This window comes from Gallinula chloropus (genome assembly GCF_964237585.1).
Source record: "Gallinula chloropus genome assembly, chromosome: Z".
NCBI lineage: Eukaryota > Metazoa > Chordata > Aves > Gruiformes > Rallidae > Gallinula > Gallinula chloropus.
The window spans coordinates 45,456,610-45,476,003 of record NC_140089.1 but is presented as its reverse complement, the minus strand read 5'-3'; the positions used below and the strand labels follow the sequence as shown (position 1 = coordinate 45,476,003).

The window sequence follows — 19,394 nt, the reverse complement described above, 5'->3', positions numbered from 1 at the left end:
TATCCCATAACTCACAAGATGATTAATAATGGCTTGAAACATTTGACTCTATTCCCCAAGGGCAACAATTGCAAGGATTTTAAAACACTACTGTTACCAGATTTTGGCAGAGAGGCTTAAGAGGCAGTGGGCTACAATTGAAAGTGGCAAGATGGTTGCTGCATCTGAAAGGCAAGAAGCAGTGTATCAGCAGCGGATCAAAATTACTGAGAAAGAAATCCCAGCCAGAATGTGCCCCTGTAAAAAAAATGCAAGTCCTGCAACTGATGTTCTACAGTTTTCACAGGGACAGCTTTATTCACTGAAACAGAAAACCAAGTTATTCTGGTACTATCTGCATTTTAGGAAATACGGTAATTTATACTGATATAATAAATCCAAATGTTCTAATTCCTCTGAGAGTGTCTGTGGTAGCATAAACACGCTCTTTTCAGATCAGCACGTGGCGCTTGATATCCTTCAACATAACACAGATACAGACACACTGTGCTCAAGTCAAACTTGCCCTTCCTGAAAATACCTCTACCTCCAAGAGATAAAGCCATTTTAAACTCTTACTTTGAGGATGTACTTCCAGCACTCTGCAACATGACTTTGAGGTGCTGCGGAAAGAACGTTTTCTCAAAGGGCTGGTGAAAATACATCCTCCGTATCCACATAAGCAGCACTGCCCTGTGGGGAAAATTCTGGGTAAAGAAGAATCCCTGTACCCATCTATTTAGTTCAAGATCCGATTCGTAACCTGACAGAGTAAATATGTCTGACCACATAAGTAACAGGCTTGTTACTCACTACTAAATAAGCAATACATAATTTCTGTAATAAGTAATACATAACACATAATTTGTGCATCATATTGTATTATATTCTCTCTATTGTATTTTCAGTGTGTGCTAAAATGCTCATTTTTTTTCTCTCTCCTGATTTCACCAGGTGCTCTTATTAGCATACAGGTGCCTCTCCGTAGCGAATGGAAAATTAGATTATTGGTTTTATATTTAGGACTTTCTGCTTGAGAAGTATTCCCACGTGCTCCAAACTTTCAACACAATCCAGACTACATATGACAGCACCTTCCTCTGACAAGTAGCAAGGTAACATTTCAAAGATCACAGGATCATTGAACCATAGAATTGTTTTGCTTGGGAAAGACATTTAAGATCAAGTCAACCTAACATTGCCAAGTCCACCACTACACCATGTCCCTACGCACCGTATCTATGTGTCTTTCAAACACCTCCAAGGATAGTGACTCTACCACTTCCCTGGGCTCCCTTTCAGTGAATATAAAAGATGTGACACTTTTTAATACAATAATACATGGAAATAAAACCTCATTTCAGGTGGGCCCTGCACTGTGTGAATTTAAAAGTAATTTGAATCCAGACATTTTGAGCCTAGAAGACAACTAGGGCTCAAGTTCCTCTGATGTAAGAGAATACTCTATAAAATTAATTTTGGCTCCACCCAACATAAAGATCTTGGTAGGCAGTGGATAGTTGCTGGCTAGCCAAGCTACACTGGACTTTCAAACCCCTTGGTTGTGGTTTTTGGTGTGTTGGTGTTGTTCAGTTGGGTTTGTTTGTTTGTTTTGTTAATTCCAGAGATAACCAAAGAAAAAAAATGGATGCTGGACAATCCTGCAGCATTGATGTGACAAGCAGTGTTTTTTCTTCCTTTTCCAGTGCAAAGAGACTCAAGAAAAATGAGACAGACTTTATTTCTTGAAGAAATAAAACAAATCTTTCAGAGGTACTCACCTCTGAGTCTTACTCCAGACATCTTTATTTTGGCATTTAAATTTCACTGTGGGCTGAGAAGGAAGTAGATAGAGTAGTTGAAACATCCTAGAAAAACATCCCTTCTTATGGAGATGGCATGAGATTTAGAAGAACTACTTATTTCCTCTGTGACTAAGTACAAGGTGAACATCATCTGCATCTTCAGTCTCTGAAGCACTGCTAAATGAAAAGAGGATGACTGAAGGGAATATAAACTGGGAAAGATCTTGACATTGTTCATATTAGCTTTTGTGGAAGACTGTAAACTGATGAAGATGGAACAAAGATCATTACACAAATTTTGTTAGTATCTGCTTTCTAGAAGTACTTCAGCAGTTCAGGTTTTTTTAGAATATGTGAAAAAAGCACTGGACTGAAAGGCAAGAGCTTCCATTCCCAACTCTGGCCAGCTGTGAACAGCAGGATCTGAACCCCCAGGATCACTGTTTCTGATTGGACCACTGCATGAATCAGCAGGTCAGGTTTTTGGGTCAGCATTTCAGAGGGCTACATGGACTTTGGATACATGGTAAGTGTTTATACACGTGCATGAAATACACCTTCTCCACATATGCATTCCTTCCAATCACAAGCGTGTCTTTCGAAAAATATAGACAACAAGGAAATATTCCAGGAAATAAATTGTGCGTTTCCTTTTAAAACCCTGGACCGCTGGGGAGGGAGGGCGGCAACTTGTTCCTGTCACATACAATTTTAACTTCAGCTTCATGCCCAACTCTCTGTCCTCCTGCACTAAAAGGATCTCAGATATTATTTCCTAAAGTATCATTTCATATCCATTATTTCATATCCAGTATTCAATGCACTAAAACTACTAGAAAAATTTTGGATTTTTTGAAGGCTGCTCTTTCCTAATATAGAAAAAAACTGTTTTCTTACAAGGTAGCAGAAAAAATATTTTAAACCTCTATGGATTATTTCCACTGGGTAAAGAAAGCAATGGACAGGCTAAAAATTAATTGGTTGCAAACTTCTGTGCTTTTCTTAGGATGTTTTTACAAGCGGTGGATTAAAATCAATGTTTATTGCTATGCAAGCCCAGCTGTGCCCTTATTAGGCAAGTCTCGGTTCAACATTTTTGTGGAAAAGAGGACCTGTCCTCCCTCTCTTCGCTGTGTTTCCACCCCTGCACATGTAGGTGGGAGAGTGGGGGCTTGGGAATGTGAACTTGATCCACCATTGATCATCCAGGCAGCAAACTGTTATTGTTCTTTAGATACCAAACATAACTCCTTTCTAGTAGGGATAAGATCAGTCATTCTGCACATAACACAGCTTTTGTGTTCAGCAATGCATTAATAGGAAAATGGAACCAGAACGAGTGCTTGAGATTTATTATACTTAAAAGAGATTCTAATGAATGAACATGTGGAATCCAGTCCAAAATTATTTCAGAAACCGAACGTTTACCACAATTCAACTTCTTGAACAAGCTATTGCTCATGCAGATTTACTATACCATCTAATACTGTACATCTGAGATGGGCACACACGATACTCAAAGGTACCCTGAAGAAAAACAGAAAGATGTTTGTAAAAATCTGGCTTTCTGCTAGAGGGGCTAGTCAATGTCAATGTTTTAGCAGGTCATTAAACTAAACCTAGTGAAGTATCCTCCCCAACCTTAACACAGACGCACAGTCCCAGCTGAGGATCTCAAGAGCATTTTTTTCTGAATTATTCAATTAGTGGCTAAATTAAGGCTCTTAAACCTCTGGTTTAAACTTTGCTTTTAGAAATTAGATCAACAGAAGCACTGAAATGTTACGGGCAGTACTTTAAAATCTAACATTTAAAATGAACATCTATATTCAACCTAGACACCAAGTTACTCAGTGCTACGTGGGTGTCTAAATTGAGGCAAGCATTTTTTCCAATTTAGAATGTGATCACACAATAAATCATAACAATGCTATTCCAATCTTGGCTGTCTGTGTTTTCCTCCTAAAATCAGTAATCACATGCAACGCAGAAGAAACTCAGCCAAAACTCTCCAAAACTATTACAATACCCCAAGCTATGCATGAGCTCTGAAATAAATTTGGGCCCTTACTGATGTTTAGTGATGTGCAATTTTTATTTAGGCTATTTTCTCGAATTTTTGAACTATCGGACAAACAGGAGGAGACCACTATTGTGCCTTGTTTATTCTACCTTAAGTAAAATTTATATGAACAGCTCAATAAATTATGAGGCCATTTCATGGCAATAACCTTCTTCTGATCAACACAGGTTCTATTTAAATACAGGCTTTGCAACATATTTAATAGTTTGCCTCAAACAAAATATCAAATTCTCAGTGTACTTTGACCTCTCTAGAAAGACTTTAAGATGGATAGTCTTTAACTAAAATATCTTTCAAATAGTTAACCACATAGAGAGAAAGTCTGCCTGTACAATCTGTCTTGATCTGTTTCTCATGATTCATCTGACATTTATGCATGCCACAGTACTATGCAGGTTGCTTGATTACATTTTTGTATTTTCCAAAATCCCATCTTTTCTTCTAAGAAAAGCAGATGCAATGTTGACAGTAAAGCTCCTAATTTTGGAAAAAACTCAACACTAACGATTTGTATTCAACAACTTTTTTCTTACTGTACTTGTTACCTTTAAAGAAATCATCAATCAATTTATCTTGTTGACCTACACTCATTTAAATTTTTAAAGACTTTGGAAACATCTTTTCATCTTCCAACATGCAAGCTTGCTAATAGCAAAATAATACCATTTTTCTTGAGGGGAAGTGCCTATTCTTCAAAGTATGCTTTCCACATACAAGAGTAAGTATTTAGCTCAAAATATCATTTACGCTTTATTCAGAATATTTCTCATCTATCAACTCATTAGAATTCACCTATCAATCAGGTATATTCTCTGTATTGATGTTAAAATGCACACAAAAGTCTCCCTGTTTATATTAAAAAAAAATCAAGGGTATGTAGCAGACTTCAGTACTTAAGCAACAGCATGTTATTCTTGTGATTAACACTTCATACCTTTACATTAGTGTAACAGAGCCACTGTTATTATTAAATAAGTAAGAAAATTATACCTTTTCATAGCCCCCTTCCCAATTTTTTCCACAAGTCACAAGCTTGAATGAGATTTTCCCAGTTAACAGGTCATTCTCACTGAGAGTGCCTACAAATTTACTGTATTTCAACAAACAATAAGGATTTTACATGTTTACCTTCTCAACGTTGCCATCCACCAACATGCAGTTATTGTGTATATCCAGACAGAAAAACTGCCAGATAAAGGAATGGATAGCGAGGAGAAGAAATACCAAGTGCTAACAAACTCAAGCCTTAAGTTACACTCTGATCCAACAAGAGTGTTTTTTCTGCTGAAAGATTTCCTAGCAATCTCTGTAAAACTGGGGCGAACAACTGCTAAAGATAATTCAGATGTTTAGTAAGAATACTTTAAAAAAGCATTTGAATGTGGTTGGTTTGTTAGTAATTGACCATAACTCTACCCTGTAAAGCATTCTCTTTTAAAGCTATCCCTTCACCTGTATTTTTGTCTTGGCAAAAGGAAACAGGAAATCTATAAAGCTTATAACTGGGGCAAAAGCCAGGAACAAACTGCTTTATCAGAAGTATCGGTCTATTTATACAATTTACATCTCAGTTCAAATCTTTTAATAGTTTTGCTATGAGTTTTCTTTCCAATCCATTTCAAGTAGAACAATCCAAGAACACACAAACCCAGAAATGCTATCAATAAATTAAATTAACCACTGGAAGATTTCTGTGTATTTCCAGAAATGTAGATGATTTACAAACAATATTAGTAGAAATACCTTAAACTACTGCTTTACCACAGTAACAAAAAGCAGTGAAAGCAGTGGAGAGAGGGAAAAAAAAACCTAATTTTTTGTAAATGGCAACATTTTTAGTATTCTAACAGGAGGCTGTACTCCAGTGTTTATTCAGAATTAGAAAGCATGGAGTAGTATTCTCACAATAGACACTGTACGCTGTAAATATTCTGAAATACTTGTTGGCAGCACCAACTTCAATCAAAAAATACTGAACAGTGGATAAGAATTAAGATAAGAATTAAGCTTTAAGAGGAGGATAAAGTAGTGAAAGGGACAAGGAGAAAGATACAGCAGTGCTATCACCTCTTGCAATTTTTTCATAATTCCAAGGGGATGTTCAGCGTGTTTATTCTTGTGCCTGCAGATGTGTGATCACATAAGACTTGTAGATTGCATTGAAGGATCTGCTGGAAACTAAAAATTATGAAGGAACAGGCCAGTTAATCTTCTCCCCCGTGCCTGCCTTTTTTTTTTTAAACTCAAGAATTAATGTGGAGAAGATTGTTTGCATCACTGAAATTACCAAAAAAACATACCCCAGGAAAATTCAATAAAGCAAGTTTACCAGTAAAGAAAAGTATGTTATGAAACAATGCCATTTGAGAGGCAAAAAAAAAAAGGTGGTGAAACTAGAATGAGTTAAAAAAATACATTTAGTATTTTGTGATATGCAGAGACTACCTAATGTTTATTGGTCTACCTCTCAATTAAACAATGTGCAAGGGAGTTCAAAATGGGGAAAGATTTAAAGCATATTTTTAAAAGGTTAATTAGGTAGGGCAGAAAAAGAAATTCAGGTAAGAGTAAGTGGGCAATGTAACACAAAACCAAGTGTGTGCAGAACTGAGAAAATCTTTCTCAAGAAGCAGCATATGGTCTTGTAGTCTTAAACTCTAATTAAACATTATATAGACTGAAAGACACAATAAAATCTGCACTTAAGAGAACAAAGTAGCAGCAGGCACAAAGGGGATTTAAGTGATGTCATAGGTGTTTTCCAGCTCTAAATTCTTCTGATTCTACTCTTTGCCATCTTAAGTCATTGACTAAAGTTAGTAGTGTTAAGTCTTCATGACTTGCACGTGACAGAAAGTTGCTATAATCCCCTGGTGAGTCACCTCTGAGACATAAGTACATGCTGAAGGTTGCTTGATTTGATAGAAGGTATTTTCAACAATGCAATATGCTTCACCTTATTTAACACCACCATGAAGTGTTCCCAGAAAAAATTCCTCATAAAAGCTTGCATTTCAGAGACGCTTGTTTTTTCAGCTCTTATGTTCTTCCTTTGTGTGTGTGAAAACCTTCCTGCGCAGCACGCCTGAAGACAACCACTGTGCTTGTGGCACTCTTCCGTGTAAGAAAGAATTGGCCAGGCATTACCACACACCATTTTTTATAAGATTAACCTTTAATGATTTAGAAAATACCATATTTGGAAGTGTAAATGGCACACAATTATTTTTTCACGGCAGCAGGCCAAATTCTGTTTTTATTTATCCGTATGAGTCCCTTAAGTTATTCTTGATTACTGCTGATATATACATGAGCCTGGAAACTGGCCCAATATTTAGAAAAGACCAAATGACTTTTCAGAGAGTGAAATGGTAATACAAATTGACAAATGCTCAAGTTTTGATAGTTGTAAATTGCAAGTATGAAGAGATGTGTGTATATATTGTGTATATATTGGTTCCCTGGACAGAGCTGGAGACAAGATTTGGGATGGCAACTGTGACAAAACACAGATAAAGGAGTACAGGATCTTCACTTAGATGGATGCCAGTAAACATCAGGACTGTCCCTTCCTTTCATCCCTTCCAATTAAAGCTTATTATTTTCCAATGTTATTTTCAATACTTTTATCGAAAAACCCTCAAATTCCACTTTGATTTTATAGCATCTTCAAATATTAGTCTTTGAACATTTTGATTTCAGGGCAGAAATTCCCTAGGAGCTATCTACGGTATACGAGAACAGCAGATACATACACCTCTAAAACTGTCAAGAGAAGAGATCAAACTCAGTGTTTGGGCACACCTCAGGTTCAGTGACCTCTGCTTATAATTTTGTGCTCTGTGGATAAAAATTTTTAACAATTCTACCTGCAAACAACCCCACTCCTCAAAGCCTCAGTCATGCTGCCTAAATACCTCCACTTTTGCACACACAAAACAGAACTTACAATTTGAACACTTAAAAGTAGGGGGGTTTAAATGCTAATGCAAAAGGGAAACAAATTCAAGCACAAGATAAGATAAAACCCAAGTAACCTAGGGAATGCCAACTGACGTGAAATCAATTAGAAATTGAGCCCTGAGTGTGTAATAAAAACATACTTTGTATAAAACTGTGTTTTAGGAATATGTATACAGAGATATCTTTACTCCACTAATCACAGTTTTGAACTAAAATGAATAATGAGAGACTGAACATAGCACAGACCCAACTACGCATTTTCATTTCACTGAACTTAAAATGTTAGTATTAAAAGCTTTTAGTACCAAAAGCAGAAAATGCTTAGTCTCAACTACAACAGAGCTGGAACACCAACGAAATGTGTTACTCATGCATCAGATTATTAAGCAAGTCACAAAATTCACTAAATTATCCAAGTACAAACACTGTAACATTCAGTCCCTTCTCTCAGTATGGCTTGTAAGTAATTCATGCCCTGACAACTGTGAACAATGCTCCTTACATTTAGTGGAGTCCACCAGTATGCTTTTGTGATTTTACATGGCTGGGTTCTGGCGGAATGGGGGGTGAGGCGAGGGGCAGTTTCTACAAGAAGCAGCCAGAAGCTTTCCCGGGGCCTGACAGACCAAACACCAGCCTGCTCAAGGCCGGACCCACCTCTGACCAACACCGAGCCCACCAGGGATGGTCACAGCATCTCTGGGAATCACATTTAGGAGAGGAAAAAAACTCAAGCAGCCTTTTTTTTGCCATCAGAGAAGGGAGTGAGAAGGTGTAAGAAACTGTACAAACACCAAGGGCAGGGAAGAAGCCGCGGGGAAGAGGTGCTGCGGGCAATTCCCCTGCAGCTGGTGGAGAAGACCTGGGTGGAGCAGGTTGTCCTCCTGCGGCCTATGGAAGAGGATGGGGAGGACAAGACCCCACCTGCAGCCCGTGAAGAGGCCCCATGCTGGAGCAGGTGGAGACAGGCAGAAGATACTGTGACCTGCGTTGGAGCAAGCCTCTGCCAGCACTTGCAACCCATAGAGGTGGAGAGAGACAGAGGCACAGAGAGAAAGAGAGATCCATGCCAGAGCAGGCTTGCTGAGGGATGACTTGTGACTCCATGAAGGACCAGGCTGGAGCAGTCTGGGCCTGAGAGACTTAAGAGACATGCTATGATTTATGTCTGCACCCCGTAGCAGTGACCCACGCTGGGGCAGATGCTGAAGAGCTGAAGCCCAGTGGGAAAGGACTCATGTTGGAGAAGTTCATTAAGGACTGTCTCCCATGGGTGGGACCCCATGCTGGAACAGAGGAAGAGTGTGAGGAATGTTCCCCCGCCCTCCACTCAAGATGGAAAACAGCTCATGAGGAATTGAGTAAAACCCCTATTCAGTCCAGCTGAAAAGGGGAGTGACAGGGTGACCTTGGTGGGCATCTGGCCTCCAGTGAGGGACAAACCACCACAACTGTAAAGCATACTTCTATGCAATTACAGTATTAAGCAATTGTAAGACCTCTGGCAGATTTGCCAAAATGATGGTAGAAGCAAGATCCTGCAGCTGATAAAAACTAAATTCATATAAAGACGTGGAAAGTGGTAATCATCAAAGCTGTTTATTTAAAACTATACCTAAGTAGACAGAAGAGGGAACTGTTACCTTTGGTATTCCGGAAGTGTCAAGCCAATTCTGGAAAATACTTTCTACAGTTAATCCAGACCTTAAAAAAAAAAAAAAAAAAGATACACAAAAAATTACCATTTTTTTCTGAAGGAAAATTAACCCTTTAAAAGCTGTACAAACCCCTGAATTCCAAGTATTTGTTATACTGCAGTGGTACCACATTACTGTTTTTATAAAGAACAATACCATCAGTGGTGATATGAACAAATTAAAACCAGATCATTTTGTTGTGTGCTTAAATCTCAAATGAGAAAGTCACTGCTTGTAAGAACTGGCATAGAAAGTGTAAGAAGGTAAACTCCATTTATGAAACATCTTAAGTATGAACAGGTGTTCTATTTCTTGAGTGGATTTTTCTTTCTTTTACAGAAAAAAAAAAAGAAAATCATAGGCAAGTAAATTTAGCCTGAGACATTCAAAACCAGTATTTTATTATAGAAACCGCCTAAAGATAAAATACCAAAAAAAGTGGAATTAAATACAAAATTCCTTCAACTTTTGGGTTTTAAAAGGCACTGATGGACATTAATCCCCAAAGTTCCCATGTATCTAATATATTTCACTTTCATCTTTTCTGCATTTTCTTTTTATCCTGATAACATTCACAGTGAGGTCACCAAAAAGTCTAAAGCCTCAACAAAAGGGAATAGTTTGTCATGACCAAGCTGTGTGGGACTGAAATAACCACTTGCATAAGCATTTGCAAATTCAGAGATTACAGTTCCCCTTTAACATCTCTAAGCAAGTTCTGTTGCATTTACTTCAACTCTGGTTGAAGTCTTCCCAAATTGCAGGGAAGTGAATTAAAAAAAGAAAACCAAACCACACAGCAAAAAAACCCCAACCTCACACTGTCTAGTGTATGCCAATACTGAAAAAGGAACTCGAGTAAGCATTCAACAAATGTAAACATTCTGAGAAGCAGAATAGATGTGCATGGCCCTGTGCACGGTAATGCCCCGGCAAGACCCATTCTAATACCTGTACCTACCTTCACGTGTGCAATGTAGACCCATAATCAACAAAGTACTCAGGAAAAGACCAGACATTTAGAAGATCTGAAGCAGGAAGGCAAGCAGCCCAATATAATTTTTATTTGAATAATATGACAAAGAAGCCTTTTCTTTTTCTCCAATCCCTGACAAAGCTATGCTCAAAATTATGACACTAAAGGACGTGTTTTTATTGACTGTATCAGTGACTAAGAAGGATTTGTAATGAATATATCAGTCATTTTTACTGAACAATTTTTAAACGCCTTCAAATATTAGATCAATCATTGTTATGCCTGACATGCAAATGGGAAAACTAAGGCTTAGAGAGCTTATGGAGTTTCAAAAGCAGTCAAACATTATTTTGGCTGATGACCCTTGAACACATTCACAGAGTAAAAATTTATCTGTGTTTATTAATCATAGTTATTACCTTTTTAAAACTCGGCTAGTTTTATTTGGCATGACCAAAGACTTAGATTATTAATATTAATATATGTGTAACAACAGCACTTTTCCAGGCATGGCTTGTATCCTGACTTAGATATCCTTGTTGAATCCAAGACAAAAAATTTACCTTCCATCTCCAAAAAGAACTGTCTTAAAATTCCTCTGAGGTGGAATTAGCAGCTACAGTGTGCACTCAACACCCTTGTGTTTGGAGCTCTGCCACCACTACTCACACTGAGCAGTATTGTGAAGGAGGTCCCTTAAATTGAGCAGGTTGACCTAACAGAATAAAATTCTGCCAATATGAACGAGTGGTGGGAGAATGTCCTGGTTTTGGTCAGGATGGAGTTAACTTCATTTGTAGCAGCGGATGGAATGCTGTGTTTGAGAGTTAAAATGGAAGCAGTGCTGGTAACACCCTGATGTTGTTAATTGCTGTCAGACAGTCAAGGACGTTCTCAGCTCTTCATGAGAAAGGAGGGGCGAAGCCAGGACAGGTGACCCAACTGACCAAAGAGAGTATTCCACGCCAGTTACGTCCTGCCCAGGATATTGGGAGGCTGACGGGAGGAAGGCCGAGGGCGGCTCCGGGACGCGCGGTTCTTGGGGGACGGTTGGGTTCTGGGACGGCTCTGGGCGGCACGGCCTGAGCTGTGTGGTTTGGTGAGAAACTGCATTGTGTATCAACAGCTTCATAGATTTTTGCTCTGAAGTCCTGTTAGCGTTGTGATATTGTATCTTTCTGTTATCTTAGTAAACTATCCTTATCCCAACCCACGGGCCTCTTAGTTTCTTGGTTTTGGGGTTATTTGCCCCTTCCTTTTCCCTTCCCTTGCCTCTCACCCCCCCTTTCCTCTTCCCCTGCTCTTTTCCTTTAAGGAGCAGGCAGCTGCGTGGATCTTGGCTCTCAGCTGGAGTAAAACCACGACAACGGGGAAATCATACTCATTTTCAGCGTGATGCTGTAGCCTGTGTGTGCAGTTTGGTCTTAATAAGGTTGTCCAACACAGGGAGAAATTCTGCAACAAAGGCAAAAACCAGACATCAAGTAATGCAAACGTAAGAAAGTCTTGCCTTATAAGTGCTGCCCTGTGTCATTCAGCTACTAAGATTATGGTTGCATACTCAGGCTACAGCATCACGCTGAAAATCCGAGGAAGCTACAGAATACAGAAAAAGAACACTGAGGCAATAAAGCTATTTATACATGCTTTCACTTTCTATTAATAATTTTCTTCAGTTTTTGATCAGTCATATCTCGTGATACAGGCCACGGAGGCTTAATGGGGAAACGGCCCTAGTCTATTTGCTGCTGGTAATATATTTTGACAGTTCATGCAACTTAGGTCCAAACTTTACTGCAACAGTGTCTTTACACGTAATAGATGACACATCAGCCTAAGGTGACTTAAAAAGCCCCAGAAGAGAGAATAATTCCTGCAGAGACAAAGAGATCTTCCTAATTACTACATCTGAAATGAGAAAATATCTCTTGGAAAATTAGGAGATCATAGACTGTCAAGGGCAAAACAAAATATATTTCATCTGATCCTATGGTTCAAATAATTGTAACAGTCATGCAGAGGTATTTCTGCATGTCCAGGATCCTGAACTTTCAGGAAATGACCATTTTGCATGTCTGATCACTATGGAAATCAATTTTCTACATATAACTGAACATATACAGCACGCTTGTAAAAGGGTAGTAATTCCACATTCCAATTAATTTCTGCATATCCAGATTTGCTCAACTTTTTATCATACTTTGTGGAAATTTATTAAAATTTAGTGTGTTTGACTGTCAGATCCCTCAGGTTATAATTACCTTTACCTCTCTACAGTGCTCCAGAAAATGGTGTCTAGTCTTAAATTAGTTGGCTGAGTCCCTTCCACAGGGAATGGAAAAAGAAATATCTGCAGTCAGTCACTTAATTCACGTTCCTTGGGATGACATGATGGTTTCTTCTCAAGTTCTTATTTCTGTCTGGTTACTACTGAGAACACACACAGGACTAGCTTGAAACAGAACACTCAGATTTTATATAGACAAAGGTAGATTAGGTAGCTTGTGTCATTTATTCTGTCTCATGCAGCTTAATCAGTGTAACAATTTGTTATTTATTATTGCATTAATCAAAATCAATATAGCTTAGTGTTCCAATGCTGAAGCAGAGCTAGAAGCTAGGAAATAATAACCTTATTTTTGCATTTAATTTGCCTTACACAGCTTCACATTCCCAATTTGTCCTCCTTTATTTCCCTGAAAATAAGCTTAATTTAAAGTGAGAGATTTCCTCAGAAAAAAATCAAAAGAATCTGTGCAAAATAATAACACTACATTTGCTACTCAGTGACTTTTTAAAACATATTATTTGTATATTTAAATTTCTTTCAAAGCCAGCAACAGCTTATTTCAAAATGCTGGCTTTGAAATGAGCATATGACACCAAGGGGAATGGCACTCTTCTGACACCGTATTAATCCAGGAAGAAACACCACCGGTAAATTGCTCAGCATCTCCTGAAACTTTGGCTTTTTTCTCAAGGGCACGGGCAACATTGCTGGTATTTCTCTGCCTGCAGCACCCCCTGTTTCAGCTAACCCCCTGTCCATACAGGCCATACATGGCCATACAGAGTCTTCTTTCTTGGTACTTTCAAACACCTTCCCCCCCACCCCCACTCCCCCCAATTTAAGACACTATTGTTGCCACCCATCAGAAGGAGGAACTTCTTTCAGAATTTTACAGGCATTCCCTATCTTTTCCCACCAAATTTGTTAGTTATATGCAGACTATATCAAAGATCTACTCTGAATCTGTTGAGTGTCGATATTGAAGAGCTGTGAAGTCCTTGGAAAGGTTTCCACTAACTTGTTGGTCTTTGTATCAAGCCCAAACTATAGACCACAAACAGATGTCTATTTCAAAACAAATGCCCTAGAGAAAGGACACTGGGCCTGATATTTTTAGAGGCTGCAGTTCAGTAAAGCGTCCATATTCAGAAAGGGCACTTGCAACCTGCTTAGGTGGCAGTTACGCATCTGTAAGGACTTATATCTGGGGTGTGCGTGATTTCCTGCATGGCCATCTCCTTGCGGTACTACATTGGACTGTGGGATCTGGGTTCAGTTGGTCAGCGCTAGGCCAGAGCTCTCACAAGGCCGGGCAGGTTCTTCAATTGCTTTGTACTACCGTTCCCTACCATAAAATGATACCACTATTACATCCATTATCTGATCCCTTGTCTGCTTGGATGATAAACTGACCAGCCTAGGAATGATCTCCTAATGTACCATTCATGGCCAGATTCAATGCTTCAGAGCAAATCCTGTAAAATACTAACATAAAAATAAACTGAAAATTAGCATTATAAAATATGTCTAGACATCAAGCGTTCATTGCACAAGTCCAGAAGGCACTCTGCAAACTTTATCCCCCACTGAAATCCTCAGTCAAGGAGGAGAAACCACTTTTCGAATAAGATGCTGCAGCAAATAAACAGTGTACCTGAAAGTGTACAACTCTTCCTTTTTTTGTTGTTAAGAAAGATAAAAAGTCTGCCATATCCAACTGAAAATACTTGAACAAACATATTTGCTCCATCTGGATATATACGTTTATACACGTCAATAATTTTCAAAGTAAGCCATTCCAACTAAAGACAGACGCATAGTTAGAGCAGATCAAAGACCGGTGACCCATTAGTGAATCTATCAACTAGCCATAGGTTCCTGCAGATATGATTTCCTTTGGTTTGCCAAAAAATGGAGGAAGCAAAAACACTGGAAAAAATCTTTCCCTGTGACTTGCTTTGGGAGTTGGGTGCCTACCAGCTGTTTGTCACAATCAAAATCACCCCACTCACAACAATGCGAGTAACAAAGAAATGAAAGGGACATACACCTGTATAGCTGAGTAGTTTGATATTACAGCATTATTTTAGCGTTGATGTAGTACTTAATTGACAACATGTGAAGACATCCAAGGAATGTGGTTAGTAAGCCTGAGTTATTAACAGCACAAATAGCAGAGCTGTAACACAAGCCTTCCTTTGTCTATCGTGTATTATTAAAATCATAGCTTTATTAGTACTCTTATTTATTTTGTTGAAAAAAATCAAGTACAAAATAACACTAGAAAACCACAAAGAAGCAAACTGATCTGCTAAGAAAAAAAGAAATCTGCAGTTGCAAAGAGCACAAGTAGCTGAAACAGTGATTTATCCAAGGCTGGTCAAACTCATGCTCTGTTACAGGGCCTTAAAAACACTGAGTCACTGAGTCTTAGCATGGCTCACATGTTGGGCAGATGTGGAGAGAATCAATTTACAGCAAAGACTGTGGGTGTAAGCCTTGGGGAGAGTAGAGCCATGGGGATTTTTATCTCATCTAGTGTACTGTGATATACAGACACCTAAGAGAGGGGTTTTTTTAGTTGCTTGGTTTAGTTTGCTGGTTTTTTAAATGTAGTGAAGTTCCAAATGATGTATGAGGAAATAAGATGTCTCAGTTATAGGTGGGATGTAATGTAGATTTTCTACAGAAAGGGCAAGGTAATTTTAGGCTATGGACAGTACATGTTATACCTCAAAAGGCTTTGAAAACAGAAAAGGATAATGATGGGTATTTCTTTGTCATCCTTGACATTAACCCTTCACACAGAGAAATAATCTGCCTTGAGGGCAAGTTAGAGTTAGGTCTTTCTGATGTCAGTATCCAGCCGCCGTCCAGAAACCCAAGGGTCCTGCCTTGGAGAATGGATTCCTACAGCTAACACGCCATCTAAATTGAATCAGAGCAGGAAGTGAAGTAGCCCTGTAAACTAGGCATATAATAATCCTCCTCCTCCGCTGCATACAGACAGCAGCAAAAACCAAGGACTGCCACGTAAGATGATACATCTGCATCTTGGAACTGCTCATCGCTGGGAATGTACAAAAAAACATCTCCTGTAACTAAAAACTACAGGAATTAAGTACTGGAGGAGTGAGAATCTTTCAGATAATAGCCTGCTGTATCCAATAGCAGAAAACTAATGTTACACCAATGTACTGGTTACAGAAAATTTACACGCTGTTTTCTGCCAATGTTAATCCTGTTCGCATTACAAGTCTCCCATAAGTCACATTCTACCCCTCGCTACATTAGTTTTCCTCTGTTGCCACAGCTGAAGACAGGATTTGGCTTGATTCCCTATTACTAATGTAGCTTTTCTTCCTTTTTTTTTCTTTTTGTTTTAATAGGTATGTCCAGCCTCCATTATAAACTTCACTATATTAGAGTGCACAACATTCTTCTAACTAAAGAGCATTCAGTTGTAATATTAAAATTTTACTTGGGAGGTTTTCTCTGCTACTAATAATTTTGTTGCTCTAATCTCAAAATGCATTTCATTCCTATGACTGAAACTTTATGCAAAAAAGTACTCATTAGCAGGTGATCTATAAAAATATTTCATTTTTATCTTTCCTCCCTTTACTTTTACCTCAGGCTAGTACCTGTGTACTAGCAACAGAATACATTCAAGAATGAAATAACAGCTTTGCAGCAGATAAGAAATAAAGGCCCGCTGTATATCCAGATGTTGTATTATTCTTGGCATTGCTGTTGATGCATGTACCCAAGGCAATTTTGGCAGTAGATAAGTTCAGATTCGATATATGTCTGATTTTAAAATGAATTATCATAGATCTGAAATTTTGTCCATATATTTTGGAGCATGATGTAACACAAATGGAGACATACTTCTACTGTGTTATGCACACTGCAAGTTTAAACATTCTGGCATCTCTCTAGGCTGAAGATCAGGTGCATATTCAAGCAACATTTTGCACTGGGTTCAGACTTCAGAGAAACACAAATAAAAAAAGGAAGGTCAACAGAGATTTTCTTAACAAATCAATGCATAATCATGCCACTAAATAATGCACTTTCACATATACTCCATTTAATATTCCTGATTATATTTGGGCTGGAAATCATGTAAACAAAATATCATCCCACTGTACATCACTGGAAAATGTAACCTCACACAAACTAAACTCATGATGCTACAAAACACATTATCCCTATGATAACTAGCTTCTCTGTCCCTCATCCCCCAATAAGTGTTTCAGTCAAAAATTCAATACATTTGACTTCTATGAATATCTTCTTTCCTTTTTTTCTAAACTACTCAGATTTATGAAGACATTTAGAATCCAGCTGCCCATAACTGCAACTTTCAAGTGAACAGATTATTTTTAAGAACTATTACTACGTAAAGCTCCATTAAAGAGTCTGTATTTGTAGTATAGTCCGTAGTAGCACGGGACAAATCAACGCATCACAGGGATGGATCAAAGCTCTGCTGAAGACAGGCTGGATCATCTTTAGCCAGTCACAGTCACATACAGAAAGATTTTGAAGGACTTGTCAGGCAATTAACACTAGATTTCCGTTAGCATTTTCCATCCTTCCCTGTTTGGCACACAGTGTGACGGCGAGTGGATGGTACCAGACTACAGCATGAGGAAAATCCATATTCTCCAGTTTCAGAGATCCATAGCAAAGTGCTGGCCCCCTTGCTCTGGGGTGCCATGTGCCAGAAGCAGCTGGCAGGAGGAGCACAGATTAATCGGAGGAGGCAGCTGCGCCTGGCACTACAGATCGCATAGTGAACACAGGACCTCACTGCTGTCCTAACATGCAAGCTGCAGGCATTGCTTGGCGGGGAGCATGGGACAGCAAAAACACAGCAAGTCTCATATTTTGTGTGTGCATGTGTCTGAGAAATTTCATGGATACATACACACACATTTGGGAAAAAAAAAACCCAAACCCCTCCTACTGTTTCTGGCCATCACAGCTGATATTTAAATCTGACTTCATCTTTTCTAGACTGGTTCTTACTTACTCTTTTTGTTCAGGGATGTCTTCCAACAGCATGCAAAGAAAATCCTGGAAAACAAAGAGAGGACTGCAGTTAGTGTGTTTGTGAAGACATAACTGTGTCTGCATTTCTAATAAGCAATGGCTTTATATACACTGCAGATAGCAGAATGATAAGATAAAGTTTATGTATCTGCTATGGTGATATACTGCTCAGTTATTTATACAACATACATTATGTTTGTCAGTTTTCCAACCCACACAAGCAAAAAGTGTCAATATTGAAAGCAAATGGGCTTGGAAAGCCTGCTGACTATTTTAACACAATCCCACATTCCCAGTTTTATTTAATCTATAATACATACACACAAACTATATTTAAAACTGCTAAAGAAGGCAGATTCACCTACTCAAGGGCTAAGACGCACCAGAATAAAGGGTGTTTACATTCTCTCCACTCTGCTTATGTTATCTCACTGTCTTTAACTACATAACCACATAAGGCTTTTTTTTTTTTCCTTTATTCCACATACCTGACTGGAAGATCACACCTTCTCCTCATTCCATGACAAAATTCACAATGTTGCTGCCAACCACAGCAACTAAGGAGTACATTCTTCAAAGAAAAGGTAGCTAGAATTTCTTTCACAGAGTTTCAAAGAAGGTGCAACGCCCAAGGAATCGCATTACTATCATTCTCACAACAGTATGATGAGCCCTCTTTAGAGCGTTACACCTGACATCACACAAAGGTTCTCTGGCACCCCATGCAATACATGACCTAATTTTAATGACAATCATTTTGACACAATGTGCTCCTCTGAACAATCTCATACGGAGATGTTCTATTAATATGAATTATTCATTTATCTGCAACTTCATAAAGCGACACTTCCACGTTATTAATACGAACCCTTCTGGCGACACGTTTTCATAGGCTAACAATGTTCCTCACTGAAATACATGAACACAGGCTGAGTTCTGATTGCAAGTACTTGTTCTCTAAGGTCTTGAAGCATGTTCTCTAAAAAGCAGAAAACGTTTATTTAGGGACTCTGCCATGGCATTCAACAAAAGATGCTGTTTGTCTGTCTGATTGTGGCATTGTGAGGGAATCAAAAAAAGAGTGAGTGCACAATTGAAACTACTAGCAACATGGTTAAAGTCTTCCTCCTGTAGATTACCAGTGAGATTCAGGCTATGTTGCAGTGCCTGCAAAATTTGCTTAATACAAGAGGTATTATTACACAGCACTGGGCTCAGTGTTGCTGTGGCAAGAATGACATCATTAACTATCCCAGCGGTCATTCTATCCTAGCTACAGTGTATTGCTGATGTGATGATAAAGAGGTAAATCCCTTTATTTCATACTACTATTTACAGTTCAGTACCATTATTCTGCATGTAAACAGAGAACTACTGTCTCCTTCCATGTATGGAGGCTTTGATGGAGGTACAGAGTAAGCTTACATGGAAATAAAGAACGTGAAAAGATCATCATTAGAGTTGTCACAGAAGTGTGTGAAAAGTAATACTAAAGTGATCATCCTTGACAATATTTGCACCATTTCTGTGTGTATTAATG

At 38.6% G+C, this 19,394-nt stretch overlaps 1 protein-coding gene across 1 annotated transcript in view; it reads right to left on the bottom strand.

Moving 5' to 3' along the window:
* The window catches only part of AOPEP (aminopeptidase O (putative)), a gene marked incomplete at its 5' end in the record, with an annotated part of 184,133 nt that overhangs the window by 82,684 nt on the left and 82,055 nt on the right, over positions 1-19,394 (bottom strand). Inside the window, 2 exons of the mRNA XM_084278581.1 lie at positions 9,474-9,534; positions 17,835-17,878. Coding sequence (XP_084134707.1) covers positions 9,474-9,534; positions 17,835-17,878 — 105 coding nt within the window. The remainder of the gene's footprint in view (positions 1-9,473; positions 9,535-17,834; positions 17,879-19,394) is intronic.